This window comes from Schistocerca piceifrons, chromosome X (genome assembly GCF_021461385.2).
Source record: "Schistocerca piceifrons isolate TAMUIC-IGC-003096 chromosome X, iqSchPice1.1, whole genome shotgun sequence".
Taxonomy (NCBI): Eukaryota; Metazoa; Arthropoda; class Insecta; order Orthoptera; family Acrididae; genus Schistocerca; species Schistocerca piceifrons.
The window spans coordinates 802,849,530-802,865,696 of NC_060149.1; the positions used below are offsets into that span (position 1 = coordinate 802,849,530).

General features: G+C 38.6%; 1 protein-coding gene across 5 annotated transcripts in view; it reads left to right on the plus strand.

Annotated features, from left to right (window-relative positions):
- Positions 1-16,167, plus strand: part of LOC124723103 (bone morphogenetic protein receptor type-2) — a 371,581-nt gene that overhangs the window by 288,507 nt on the left and 66,907 nt on the right. For all 5 annotated transcript variants that reach the window (XM_047248280.1, XM_047248279.1, XM_047248282.1 and 2 more), the window contains one exon: positions 13,298-13,467. In XM_047248280.1, the coding sequence (XP_047104236.1) occupies positions 13,298-13,467 (170 nt within the window). The remainder of the gene's footprint in view (positions 1-13,297; positions 13,468-16,167) is intronic.

The window sequence follows — 16,167 nt, forward strand, 5'->3', positions numbered from 1 at the left end:
TTTCTTGTGATGTTATCTGTACCACTCTACTTGCAGCATAAAACAAAAATGTCTCTGTATGTAACACATAGATGACTCCTGTGTTCTGTGGGAGGTAGATGAAGTTGAGAAAGAACAGTGCAAAATTAGAAGTAGTTGGTTACTTTTAAGAGATAGAGTGCTTTTCTAATCTAGAGGAGGGTGCTATGCTGTTTGTGAATGGCCCTGAAAATTGCATTGGGCATGAATCAGCATACAGTATCAGGAACATTTTCTGCACAGACAGCAATCATCATAAAAGATGTTTTGCCTGTATTTAACAGGCACAGTATTGCCTATTCAAGTAGCTGATGTTGAATCCTGCCATCTGTGGACATTTGGCAGGACACGTATTACAACAAGTGCAAGTGCAAGTGCCTGATTGATATACAGGGTGAGTCAGGAGGAAAGGTACATGCTTTGAGGGGTGATAGTGATTCTGAACAAAAAACTTCATATGGATGTATGCCCTATTCCGAATGGAAATTTTAGGTAGTTTCCCGACTTGATAGACCACAAGTGTCCCATATCCAACTGTTTGTCTAAACTTGCTACCTCAATATGCTAGCTCAAATTGGCCCACAAAAACTACGCAAGCAACAGCGCATGTGCGTTGAGGAAGTTTTTCAGCGTTCTTGTGCTCTCTTCGTACAAACCATTAGTTATAGAGAAAAATGAATGGGACCTTTTTGTAGGAAATTTAATATAATTTAATTTTGTACTGTGACACATTTTCGCTGGAGGGTGCGGTTTTCAAGTTATTCAAGAACAACATACAAAAGTGATATTAAATGTGTTCTATCTCGGAAAAGATTCAGAATAGGGCATACGTCCATATGAAGTTTTTTGTTTGGAATCACTAATATTATCACCCCTCAAAGCATGTACCTTTCCTCCTGACTTGCCCTGTATTTTACACCTGGTATCCATACCACCTGATAAGGATACAGGGGCTAAACAAGGTCAGTTTCCAATAATGAACAGAATTTTGCTTGTGATTCTTTCCCATGACCACCAACATACTGACATTTTTCTTTTATTCACTGTAGAGTAACACTTGGATGAGGTGGCATCATGAACTTACATAACATTAATATGCCAGTGATAATCCCTGTGGTACAGTTGTGCTGATCATAAAAACCGTTTTGGACTCGGTTTGTGTATCCATGATCACTTAACTGGCTTATGCATGCCTCACTGGTGACTAAATGGATCAGGAGTCTTGACTCTCTTGAACAAAACCCTACCTGTACTAGTGAAAAATGTGTCTGTTGCTCATATCTGTACTACAGGGAATGCACAATTGGGTGCAAGCACACTTCAGTTTGGATGTACATCAGTTTCTGGACATCTTCCCAAGGGGGGGAAGGGGGGGGGGGTTCTGTTACTTGAGTTAATTACTTGAGCATCAAGAAACTAAGTATTATGACAGTTCTCTCAGTATTTATATTCAGTTGCTTACTGTAGATAAAGGAAAACAAACAGAACCACAATGAAGGCAGTCTGTTGTTCAACATAATTCATATCACTAACATATAATTTAGCAATCTAGTAATAGTCTTTGCAACACTTAAGAATAGCTGGACACACCTGGAAATTAACATTCTGATGTCCAACCTTCATGAGCACACACTTCCTCATTATAATTTCCAGGAATTTGATATAAAAAAGGGCTGCAAAGGCATTTTATAAAATTTAGGAAGTATTGTATTGTACAAGGGAAGACTGTAACCTTTGACTCTTATTATTTGTAAATTTGCACCTTTTTTTATCACCCTTATGGTTGTGTGTTTTTAATGTAGCTTAAATTGCTTTTCTTAGAACTGTTTGTTAGTTACTTTGTTCCAACTGTGGCAATATCAATAGCAGATGCAGTGCTCGAGGATAGATGAATAGTCATTACAGTTTGAATTAATTTACTGGGATAAAAGTTCCATTGAGTAACTGGCTTGGTCTGTTGATGGGTTGTGACACATGTGAGATCTGTTCCAAAAGTTCTGGAACATTAGTAATTTTGCACCAGTGGTGTGATGGAGCAAAATGTGGTTGGCATCCCTGCACATGCCCAGAGATATGGGCTGACATTATGCATATGAAAGTGCAAAGTGTAAAACAAAAGAGCAAAATGGGAAAAAGCATTATATCAAAAACATGTATGCTTTCTGAGTTTTCGTAACATTCAGAATGATGGTCCTGAATCTCAAGAAATCGAAGCAGAAAATACAGAAGTTGCACCTCATTGTACAGGTGATGGCTGATGATGATGATGATGTTTGGTTTGTGGGGCGCTCAACTGCGTGGTTATCAGTGCCCGTACAATTACCCAATCTTTGCTCAGTCCAATTTCACCACTTTCCTGGATGATGATGAAATGATGAGGACAACACAAACACCCAGTCATCTCGAGGCAGGTGAAAATCCCTGACCCCGCCGGGAATCGAACCCGGGACCCCATGCTTGGGAAGCGAGAACGCTACCAGGTGATGGCAGTAGGAATTATTTATTGCTATCTTCAACTCTTTCCGATGTAGCCACATTTTTTTTTAAAGTGATACTTTAGTCGAACAGATGCAAGTCCTCCCAGTTGAGCCACATCATCTTCCAACCACAGAGAAGTTAAAAGCACAGCAAGCCTTCTTGCCCCTGAGATGTCTTCTTCAAGACAAATGGAGGTGGAAAGTATATTACATGTTTCTGATGTTATTACATATTCTCTGAGCCAAAAATGACACAAAAGTAAATTTTAGCCCAGTGATATTCATGAATGACCAAGCAACTTTGATCAAGAGTTTTGGATTGTGAATGGAAATAGCAAAGTGCAACATATGAACAGTAATTTTTTGTCTTCAAGTAAAATATACGACAAAGGAAAAAGAAACACGATTCTATCAAAAGTGATTTTTCATGCACACAATTAAATTAACAAATAAAATACATGGGAGAGATTGGTTGTGCTATTCAAAATTTAAAGAGGAACTTTTCTGTTTTGTTTGCAAAGTTACAAATTTAGAGGGTTCATCATAATTTATAAAAGACCAATTAGATGATGAAGATCGTGAATATTTTGTTGAAGACTCACGAAAAAAGTGCTTCATATAGACAAGTGATAATATCATTGTTAGTTTGGAAAAAACAAGGATGCACCTGTTTATTTTCAACTTACGAGTCAAACTGAGACTGAACAAAAGTGTTGAAGGACAGTTTTAGAATGAATTATTGCAGCTATAACTTTTTTTAGCATAACAAGGTCTTGCATTTCAGGATAGTGATGAAATCTTTGGATCACCTCACAATGGAAATAATTTAGGTTTATGAGAACTAATAGCCAAATTTGACATTTTTCTTGCCCAATATATGTATATATTCATACAAATAAAGGAAAGGGACATATATCATATTTGTCAAAAATAACTTGCAAGGAATTTATGCACATAATTGCATCAAGCATATGGGATTGTATTATTTGTGAAATTGAGAGAGTCAATCATTATTCTGCTTCATTAGATTCCACTCCTGATAAGTCATATGTAGACCAACTGACTCTGGTAGTGCACTATGTCCTGTGTGATTTGGACCAGTGGAAAGATTTTTAAGGTTCTTGGACACGGAAGGCCATACTGAGAGCAGTTGCTACGAAGGCACTTGTGTGTGAGTTTACTACTACCAAGCAAGTTTTGGATGATACATCTAATAACATGGATTGAAAGTAGACAGTCATCATCAGGCCAGCTGGCTAGTTTCCAAGGTGGTTGAATTGGAAATGGGAATAATGAGTGTCAATTGGAACAAAACCCTACAATTTTTAAATGCACACACTGTCATTTGACTGTATTGTTGTTCATTTAATTATGACCCAGATTTTTATTTTCTGCCATTTTCAAGTGATTGAGTTTGTCATTACAGTCACATGGTGCTGTTTTCATTTAAAAATTATTGTGTGACTGTTGCTGAGCAACATCAAAAACTGTTTAAAATTGTAAAATGCTTGTTAGCAACTAGCGCCCCACTGCAGCAATGTGATCAAGACCTTAACACATAATATACCTTTTATAAATCATTAAACTGGTATGTCCAAGCAATTTGGTCCACATTTTCAGATATTAAAGCAAAAGCAAAAGTGCTGACTGTGATAATATAAGCAGTAGACTTCAAGACGATGCAAGTGAAATGCAGAGTACAACAATTTCAGCAGCTGTGCTACACTTGATGAAACTGGAGAAAATAAAAAAGACCTGTTCAACATTTTAAAGTTCAGATATTTACTGTCATAACTGATAATGTAATCTGTGCATTAGCTAAACAAGTGGAAACATACCATTAAGTGGCTAGTGTATTTGGAAAACTTCGTCATTTAAGTCTTTAACAGCAGAAGAGATCTTGAAAATAGCTCCAGTTGTCATCATTGCTTAACCAGATGATTTGGAAGAAAGCCTTGGTGATGAACTGGTGCAGTTTGCTGAGCTGCTCAAAACAGATGTGGCTGCTGTTGTTGACAACAGAAAGCACGAGACCCTTTAACTGCATTTTTATAAGTTTTTATGGAAAATTTGTTATAATTGTGGTTTTTTTAAATGTAGAAATAGTCTTAGGCAGTTACTTGTCTTTGATGATCACCAACTGCAATGCAGAATGTTCTTTTTCAATATTAAAGGGCATTAGAAATGTGTTAAGAAGCACCATGGGACAAGAACAGCTAACCAGCCTCACCTTAATGAACATAGAGATGGTGATTTGACTACTGTTATAACTAAATTTGTCCAAATTAAATTGAGAAAAGTTTTGTTTTTGTAAAGTGCTGTTTTATTTTATAACTTTAACTTTGATGCATAAAACAAACCGAGGGCCTCTTCTTAGCATTTGCTACAGGGCCCTGCACTGGCTTCACAGCTCTGGTTACACCACGTGTGCCTTAAGGGGTTCAGTATTGCTGCTTACGGTGGATGAATAGAGTGTCTTATATGGCATGGGTACTAGGTATCATACAGTTCTGTGCTATGTAACTTAGTAACAACACATTGTTGGACTTATTTTCAGGGAAACATTGGGGGTTATTTTCACTATAGCAATACTCCCTCCCCCCCCCCCCCCTCCCCCCCCCCCCCCTCATTCTCATGCACTCCAGTCTTGAAGCATCCTGTATAATTACCTATTGATAGTTGTTAACTGTGTTACGTAATCCAAATGTTATACACCCTAAGACAAAAAATCAGTATACCATGAAGGAGTTTTCTGAATAGGACAGAAATTGAGAGATGTGATGGGCATGTAGAGGCAACCAGATGAACATAATTTCAGAAAAATTAGGTGATCTATTCAAGAGAAGCAGCTTCACAATTTGAAAAAATTAGGCATTGGTCCACCAATGGCCCTTATGCAAACATTAATTCAGCATTGCATTCATTGACCAAATGCAGTCCAACTGGTGCATTAGATCATCAAACTCCTGATCTGGTTGGAGCGCTCTGCTCATAATGTTCCAAACATTCTCAATCGCAGAGAGATCCAGCGACCCTGCTGGCCAAGATAGGGTTCAGCGAGCATGAAGACTAGCAGTAGGAACTCTCATCATGTGAAGGTGGGCATTATCTTGCTGAAATGTAAGTCGAGGATGGCTTGCCACAAAGGGCAGCAAAACGAGGTATAGAAAATAGTTGACGTATTACTGTGCTGTAAGTGTGCCGCGGATGACAACCAAAGGGTTAGTGCCATGAAATTAAATGGCCACCTAGACCTTGACTCCTGGTTGGTGGGCCGTATGATGGGTAACACTCAGGTTGGAATCACATTGCTGTCCAAGTCATCTCCAGACACGTCTTCAGCCTGAAATCTGATTGACTGCAGCAGAATTGTCTTCAGTGATGAGTCTTGCTTCCAGATGGACCCAGATGGCCAGCAAAGATTGTCTGGAGATGCCCCAGATAGTAGTGAGATACAAACCTGATTGTCACCTGCCACACAGCCAGACAACCAAGAGTGATGGTCTGAGGTACCATTTCTTTTCATAGCAGGACATCTTGATTGCCATCCGCTGCACCCTTACTGTGTAGCAGTACACTATTTATATTCAAAGACCTGTTTTGTTGCCCTTAATGGCAAGCCATCCTGGGCTTAAGTTTCAGCAAAATAATGCCTGCTGGCTCATGGTGAGAGTTCTTACTGTTTGTGTTCATGCTTGTCAAACCCTAATTTGGCCAGTAAGATCACCAGATCTCTCTCCAATTGAGAATGTTTGGAGCATTATGAGCAGGGCCCTCCAACCAGCTCATGATTTTGAAGATCTAACAGGCCAGTGGACTGCATTTGACACAATATCCCTCAGAAGACCATCCAGCAACTCTGTCAATCAATGCCAAGCCGAAGAAACTCGTCGCATAAGTCTCTGTAAGTTCATCTTTATACTAGATGGTTGTGGGACCTCGGCTGTTCAGTTTAAAATGTCTAATAGAGACACCTTCAGCTGTCTAAATTTCCAACTTTATTTTACTTTTGCTACCAGTTTCAGTGTTACATAATGCCATCTTCAGGCCAATGATAACAGTATAAAATACATAAGAAAAGGGGTGGTGTAAAATTTTAAAAATCAAATTATATACAATGGTAATATGAAATTAACACATAACAAAAACCAGACTTTAGGTCAAGGCAATGTTCACTTGCATCATACAGGACTTGTGAACAATTAGAAAGGTACTAGTAAGTTAACATTGCCTTGACCTGCTCACTTGCTTACTTTCACTCTTCGACATGTAACCACGATGGTTGTTACCCCACGTTTGTTGGCGTTATGGCGTTATTGTTGTGAGTTCTTCTCTCTTTACATTGTTTTTGTTGTTCAAATTGCTCATCTGTACCTCTTATGCATTGATAATACCAAACATAGTGTTCCGGTATATTTCTTGACATTCATATTCTCATTTAACCACCTACTCGTGTAAGTATAGACTGCCAAATTACATGTTGTGTAGTATACCCTGATACATTTTTATTTTAGTGTTAACTGGTTGATATATTTAGGTAACATACAAGGAGCGATTGGAAAGTTTTAAGAATGGATCCGCTACTGCTTACTGGTTTGGCGGACAGGTACACAGAGGGTGGGGAGTGAGTCTTTGGCTTGTCCCTGAATGCCCTCTGACAAGAAACTGCATTTCCTCTGTTCAGTTCATTGTAGCAGCTGATTGAGTGCAAGTCTGTTAGGGCTTGTTGCCGGATTCTGTCCGTCTGAAAATGGACGTAAAAACGGAGCAACGAGTTTGTGTGAAATTTTGTTTTAAAACTGGGAAATCAGCTTCTAAGACTTACAGACTATTAAAAACAGCTTTTGGAGATAATTGTATGAGCCAGTCAAATGTTTCTGTCTGGTTCAATAGATTTAAAAATGGCCGTGAATCATTTGAAGACAAACCATGGTCTGGCTGTCCTTCCATCTCAAAAACGAAGGAAAATGTTGTGAAAGTTCATGACTTTGTGCGCTCTGATCATAGACTTGCAATTACAGAGATGGCTGATGAACTTAATTTAAGTTTCTATGCAGTTTAGTCAATTTTAACTGAAGATCTGAACATGTGTTGAGCATCTGCAGAATTCATTCCAAAAGTGTTGTCAAGTGACCAGAGACAATACCGACTTGAAGTGTGCCAAGAAATGATTACTCAGACTAAAAATGACACAGAGTGGTATATGAATATGATCCAAACCAAAGTGCAGTCTTTGCAGTGGAAGACTCCAGGTTCATCACGACCGAAAAAAGCACGGCAAAATTGGTCGAAGGTGAAGACAATGTTGGTGATTTTTTTCGATTCAACCGATATTGTGCATCATGGATTTACCCCTGGAGGACAGACAATTAACCAGGAATACTACAAATGTGCCCTTGAGCATTTGCACAAAAAGGTGTGGAAGGAAAGGCCTGCATTGTGGAAAGACAGGAGTTGGGTTCTACACCATGACAATGCTCTGGCTCATCATGCCTTCTCCATCATTGAATTTTGATGCGCAAGTCGCTGAAGTGGCATCAAATCAAAATACTTGCATCCAGGAAATGGTGTACCCAATGGGAGGCCCTAGTCACACAACATTTATTTATCATTGAATTTTTGACCAAATTCAAAATTCCTCTGCTTCCACAACCACTATGTTCCCCTGATTTGACTCGATTGAAGCCATCCAGGCAAATATGGAGCGCATCCTTAACACACTTCAGGAAAAAAATTTCCAGCAATTTTTCCAAAAGTGGAAACACCGTTGGAATCGGTGCGTTCAGTCAGAAGGGGACTATTTTGAAGGAGATGCATCACAGTAGCATGTAATTACCACCATTGTACAATTACAAGCCCATTCTTATAACTTTCCAGTCACAGCTCATATGATCTGTTGGTTGCCCTCATTACTGCCTTGACTTTTTTCTTGCATTCTGTTCTATTGCATGACACATATGTGCTTCTATGAACTCTTGATCCTATACAAAGTAGGTATGTGACCTTAATATACTAATCCCTTAATGTTTTTACATCTATTAGAGAACTTGACTCGTCCATCTGATGGGTATTGCCTTTTGACATGTTGCTTGCATATTTTGGGTAAATAGTGACATAATTACATAGTCTAGTTCTGTAGCACATCTGTAGATTCTCACATCATAACTTTTGCTCTCATAAGCATCTTGATATCCCACTCACCTGTTCTTTATTGTAGGTCCATTTTACTGGTTGTTTGTCTGGCCGTAGATCACATTTTCCTCTGTCTTGCCCTGCATAAGGACCACATGTCATGTAGATACGTGGCTTTGGTTGTTCTGACTGAAATGAATGTATTTTTGATACACTGTGCATGTATTGCAGTACTCTTCTTTAGGCTTACTTCATAGTGTATAGTTTTGTTATGTCACACAGCCATATGCCTACCTATTAGCAGACTTACCAGTTTCATGATAATGTCAGTTGTGACCTTTTCCATATCTTATTTCAATACTTCCTGCTTAATGGGAACTCATTATGATATATTACATTAGCTTCACACTTCGGTTAATTAAAAATGTTTTTATTAAATATGTGCCGCCTTAAGAATCTGTGATTGACAGTTTTTGTTAACGTAACTTTATATTCTTGTTTTAGTAGTTATTGCCAGTATATGGAACATTGTGATACAGGTAGTTAATGTGAGGTTGACCTCCAGTAAGTGGTTTTATGTTTTACTAGTATATGACAATGTATAAATAAATATTTTTACCTTTAGATTGCACTCATCGGTATATAACTGTGATTGTTTTGCTTCAGATGATCCATGGGTAGTGACATTAACATTATGTACGGTTTGTCAATATGTGACATTATGGTTATCTATGCATAACATGTCATTTTGACCTCCAGTTATTAGGTTCTCTTTTACTTATATGGCATATATATCTCTTTTAGTATTATATGGCATGTGTGCTTTGTTCCCTGGGTTGTATCCATACTGTGTACAACTGTTCCCTCTCTTTATAGTCCTTAATTTATTTTAAACTTTGATGTCACTCCCTGTACTGTTTGGTTTTTATTATGTGTTTACTACATTTGATGTATAATTCGATTTATAAAATTTTACACTGCCCCTTTTGTTATGTGTTTTACACTGTTATCATTCTTGTCTTTATGCAGGGGCCTGATGATCGCGGAGGTAATGTTGAAACTGGTAGCAAAAGTAAAATAAAACTGGAATTTAGGTGACTGAATTTGTTTTGATTTGACTTTTTTTATTTTGGTTGCATAAGGGGCAGAGATGGACCAACATGTTATTGACTTGCTCAATTTTTAAAGTTCTCTCTCTTGAATAAATCAACCAGTTATTTGAAATTGTAATAATTGGTCTGTCTGTACATTGGTGGCACTGCAAACTTATAATGTACTAAGGAAAATATATAAGCATGTAAGTGGAGCAGAAACGCCATGGAGAATCAATCTGGTGCTGACACAGGCTGCAAATGGGAAATCCACTGACATAAGTGACTCTGACAAAGAGCAAATTGTCATGGGTTGCATTTGCAAACTGTATCACCAGCATTTGGGAATGAGTATCTTGGAAACAACAAAACTGGTTGCCTATTTGTGTGCTAATGTCACGAGCATCTATGGAAAGTGGTTGAAGGATGGTGAAACTAGAGTTGGGAGACAGGGTATTGGATGTCCCTGCTTCATCACAGAAAGTGAAGGTCGAAGACTTCCACACTTTGAACATGCTCTGTACCACAGACAAAGACCATTGGGTGCAGTGTTATGGTACAGGTAAATTAATCGGGGCTTCCAGGGGCCCATGGTAGTATTTGAAGGCGCTACGACAGCTGTGGACTATGTAAACATTATGGCAAATCACTTGTATCCGTCACGCTTGAAGTCTTCTGCGATGGCACTGGCATCTTCCAGCAAGATAACTGTCAATTTCACAAGATGAGAATCATGATACAGGGCTCTGAGGAGTGTGACAGTGAATGTAGGTTGATGTCTCTGCCACCACATTCACCCAATCTGTGGAACACATCTGGGATGCTGTTGGGCATGAGCTTTGCACGCACAGACCACTGGCTCATAATTTATGGGAATTGCTTGACTTGTGTGTAGATATCCAGTTCCACATACCTCCAGAAACCTACCAAAGTCTTGTTTAAACCGTGTAATGCAGAACTGCTGTTCCAGTTCATTCAGAAGATGGACCAGCACAATTCCTACTCTTATTCCATGTGAGCTTGTGCTCAGTGTCTAATGATCTTGTCATCAACAGAATGTTAAATCGTAGTCTTCCTTCCTTTTAAAATGTTACATGGTATCATTTGTATAAATTCAGCAAAATAATGAGCTGTCCTTACGTACACACAAGTGACTCAAAGCTCCAGCACACCCGTACTTTCCTTCTACAATAGAAGTCATACCCAAGAAAAGCAAGAGTCTATTTTTTGGACTCTACCTGGCAAAAACTTATGATTTGTCTAGACGTTTTATTGTGTTGTTCATCCCTCTGCACAGTAGAAAAATTATTTATAGGAACCGCCAATAGGCCATGGTCACCCTATTGTCTGTCATATTTTTACCCACATTGGCGATGGTTTGTGAAAGTATGCTAGAGAGGCATTGTGAAGTTTGAGAAGTAGGAAAGAAGTACTGGAAGATTCAGTCTAAGTGTTGAACTGTTTGAATTACGTAGATTTCTCAGCTGATTAGAGCATCACACATGAGTACAAATTTTAAAGTCTCAGTCTAACACTGTTTTAATCTGTCAGGACATTTCATGTCAGATCTTTCTATTACCATTAACTTTCACACAAATGTTGCAGTTATACTTCGACCTTCCAAATGCACTAAAACTGTTTACTGGACTGTGAACTGAGGCCCAGGTAATTGTCTTCCTCGATCAAGCATACAAATATGCACAGACCGTCTCAAAGCTTCACTTTGATTGTACCTCTGTTCATATTTTTCCAACTCCGTGGGGACTCCCCATGCGTACCTAGTATAATAGAACATCTGGGAGTGGGGCTGTGGTGAAGACCAGCTTAACCACAACCCACAGTGTGCTTTACTGATTACATTAAAATTCTTCTGCGGATTATATGATGAAATGAGTCTCCTTGACAAATGATTACTGATGTGTAACTTAGACATGAGCGTATTTGCCTCTAATTGTCAAACCATCCCAAATACCATGATAATCCTTTCATTTGTACACACCAATACATCACATTTTACACAAATGTAAGAACAAAAGTTTATCTGTAAGTGTTGACAGACACCATTAATAGACTCTGGTGTAAAACTGCACTATACAGAATGTAACAGGTATAAGTGCAAATAGTTTTTATTTGGTACCTTAATACATATACTTATCATTGTGTTGGTTGTTTTTTCTCTGCATCTAACAGTCTTCCCACAAACCTGTCGCAAACTTTGTGACCTTGCTCTTGCCACACATACTTAGAGGCTCTAACCAATTTAAAAACACGCAACTTGTAATAGCTATAATTATTAGTCCGCAAATGGCATAAATACAGATGTAATATTGTTCAGTACACTGTCCTCAGTCACCAATAGAAATATCTGCACTTATACCCATTACATTCTGTAAATTCACAAGCAACCTGAATTACACACAACTACATATCAGTATGTAGCATTCTCTTCTGCCGTGATAATAGCAGAAATATGCTGTCCATAGTCTCTGTAAGACACTGAAAGCATTGGGGAGCTATCCTGACCCATAAACAAGTGAGGTGGTCCAGCTGTTAAGACAATGAGCTCACGTTCAGAAGAGTAGTAGTTCAAAATCCTATCCAGGATTGGAGTTTTCTGTTTGTTTTGCTAAATTTCTTAAGGCTCAATAAAATTGAAATAGGTTGACTTGAAGATATTTGCACACATGTGTGCGCACACACACACACACACACACACACACACACACACACACACACACACAATTTTATGATGTGTATACCAAACCATTCTGTTGCAATTTAGAACTTTGCTTTTGACTAGGTGAATATAAGGAAACCACAGAAAATGTTCCATAAAGAGACACTTACATGAAAAAGAATGTCATTATGTGTAATATATTGTAAACCTCATATATTATAACTTAAAACATCATGGAAAAATAAGTGCAAGTTTTTTTCCTTCCTTTTCGGCTCACTTGAATGTCAGTGGATAGTGATATGATAGTAAAGTAAAATAAAGTCAAGTCATGTGACATTGTTAGCTGGGAGATCCCCCAAGAGCAGGTTCAGCCATCTAATTGGGAAGGTTTTCCTGTCCTTGGAGCACAGTGGCACCTTTCCTTTGCAGACTGCAAGATTTATGTGTATCTGGTTAAGTGTAGGTGACTGTAATGTATGCGTGTAGTGTGGTGTCATGTTTGTGTTGGATGATGCAAAAAGGAAGAAGATGGGACCCAGTGCCACCACATAACCTACTCCTCTCGAATAGCACCAAGGGGACTGCTGAGTTTAATGGCCCCATCCAACAGATGGATCACCATCAACAGCCACAAGCCCACACTGCATACTGTGGAAATGTTTCGAATTTAATCCAGGGCACTGGTGCAAGGACTGTGATGTGATAATAAAATATTATGACAGTAACAGTATTTTTATTACTGGCTGCATGTGTGGATGAATTTTGTTGCTGTTGCATTTCAGCAGTTTCATCTGATACTCTTTAGTTATTACAGCCTATACTATATATCTGTATGAATACAGAATACGTGTTGTATCAGCCTGTTAATTAAAAACTTTTATGTTAAAAATTTTCCTTTACAGACAAATTTAAGCCATGTGTAACACACCGTGATCTCAACTCAAGAAATATTCTTGTGAAAGCAGATTTATCATGCTGTCTTTGTGACCTGGGATTTGCCATGAAGATTTCTGGTTCAAAGTATTTTTACAACGGTGAAGAGCAGCATGCAGAAACAAAATCGATCAATGATGTAAGTTCTTAATGTTATGATGCCCGGACACCACAGTATATAGAAATAGTTGACACTCGATGTTCAGCATATGGTTATAATTATAAATTTACATAGGACATAGCATGTAGAAGTGTAATTCTTTCCTGTGTACTGAGCACTAAAGATTCATCTTTAACTACATACACAAAACAGTCAAGTAACTTACACACAGAGTGATGTAAAAAGACACATTACTGGTGTGCACATGTTAACTCTGTGCATTATTTCTTAATACAATTAATAAGGTGTAAGTATAACAATAACGATGAAAGTGTTCAAGTATTTTATGTCTTCATAACTTACAAAATTGTTACCAAAATCAGTCCTTGAAACAATATTGTTCATCAGAATTGATGGTGATGAAAGAAGTTAGTTTCTTTGGCCATTACTAACAACACAGGATATAACTTGCCACTGAGATTAGCAAGCATATGTACAAGGTCAGTTTGGAAAGTAACCTCCATTTGGCTGTAAATAAAAAGCTTGCATGGAAAAAAATTGCTACATATATCTTGAAACTACAGCTTTTTGCTATATTTCCAACTTGGTCAACATTTAAATTTAAGTATTTGTGATAGTGTTTTTTTATAAATTCCTTCTTCATTAAATTCTTCTGCCTGGGCCCATAGCCAGTCTTTCATGGCATTTTGAAGTTCACACACAAGCCACTTCTTCGTGGGAGCAAAGAGATGAAAATCACCTGGTGCGAAGTCTGGACTGTATGGGGGGTTAAAAACATCCCATTTGAACTACTTCAAAATCTCTAGAGCTTTTCAGGCATCATGAGGATGAGCATTGTCATACAAAAAAAAGAAAAAAAAAGAAAAGACACATGCTATATTGACAATTGTTTTCACTTAAGTTTCTTTGGAGTTTCACAGTAGACATCTGAAATTATTGTCGTTCAACATTTCATAAATTCAATAGCAAAACTCCTCGGCATCCCAAAAAATCATAGTCGTAACCTTCCTGGATGATAAAGTTTGGTGGGCTTTCTTCAGCTTTGAATGGAGAATAAGCATGGCCCCAAGCCATTGACTGTTTTTTTTTAACATATATGCATGCCACCCAAGTTTCATCACTAGTCAGAATTCTGTTTAAAAAAAAAAAAAAAAAAAACCTTCCCCTTCAGCATTGTATCTTGAAAAGAAGTGTAAGGCATATCCCATTCATTTGGTTTTCTACATCTACATCTACATTTACATTTATACTCTGCCAGCCACCAAGCGGTGTGTGGCGGTGGGCACAATTCACGCCAAAGTCATATTCAGCCCCCCCCCCCCCCCCTCCCTCCCTCTGTTCCACTTGCGGATCGCACAAGGGAAAAACGACTGTCTGAATGCCTCAGTACGAGCTCCAATTTCCCTTATCTTTGAATGGTGATCATTGCGCGATTTGAAAGTTGGTGGTAATAATATATGCTCTACATCCTCGCCGAAGATTGGATTTCAGAATTTAGTGAAGAGCCCCTTCCGTTTAGCGCGTCGTCTATCTGCAAGTGTGTCCCACTTCAAACTTTTAATGAGATCTGTAATGCTCTCACGATGGCTAAATGTACCGTTCACAAATCTTGCCACTCTTCTTTGGACCTTCTCCATCTCTTGAATCAGACCCAACTGGTAAGGGTCCCATACAGATGAACAGTACTTGGACAAACTAACGTATTGTAAGCAGTTTCCTTTGTTGAAGGACTGCATCACTTCAGGATTCTACCAATAAACCACAATCTAGACTTCGCCTTGCCTGTTACTTGTGTAGTCTGATCATTCCATTTGATATCATTTCGAATAGTCACACCAAGACACTTGACAGATGTTACCGCTTCCAGAGACTGGGCATTTATTTTGTACTTGTACATTAACGGGGATTTTTGCCTTGTTATACACAGTAGGTTACACTTACCAATATTGAGAGATAACTGCCAGTCATTACACCATGCATTTATTTTTTGCAAATCTGCATTGATTTGTTTACAATTTTCGTGTGATACTACTTTCCTGTGGACTACAGCATCAACAACAAACAGTCTAATGCCGCTGTCAATACCATCAACCAGATTGTTTATGTAAATCGTAAAAAGCAGCGGACCTATTACGCTGCTCTGGGGCACACCTGAAGTTACGCTTGTTTCTGTTGAAGTCACCCCATTCAGGACGACATAATGTTCTCCGTCTGTTAGAAAACTTTCTATCCAACCACATATGTCATTGGGTAGACCATAAGTGCACACTTTTTGGAGCAAGCGGCAGTGTGGAACTGAGTCAAACGCCTTTCGAAAGTAGAGAAATATGGCATCAACCTGGTAGCCAGTATCTAGAGCCTGTTGTATATCATGCACAAAGAGGGCCAGCTGTGTCTCGCATGACTGCTGTTTCCTAAAACCATGCTGGTTTCTGCAGCTGAGCTTCTCAGAGTTTAGAGAGCTCATTATGTCTGAACACAACTATGTTCCATGATTCTACAACAAATCAATGGCAGCGAAATTGGCAGGTAATTATGTGCATCCAATTTTCTCCCCTTTTCATAGATTACTATGACCTGGGCCTTTTCCCAGTCCTGTGGAACTTTCCGCTGTTCCAACGATCTCTGATAGGTGATGGATACGAATGGTGCTATATTTGTAGCATAGTCAACATACAATCTTACGGGGATACCGTCTGGGCCAGACGCCTTCCTGGT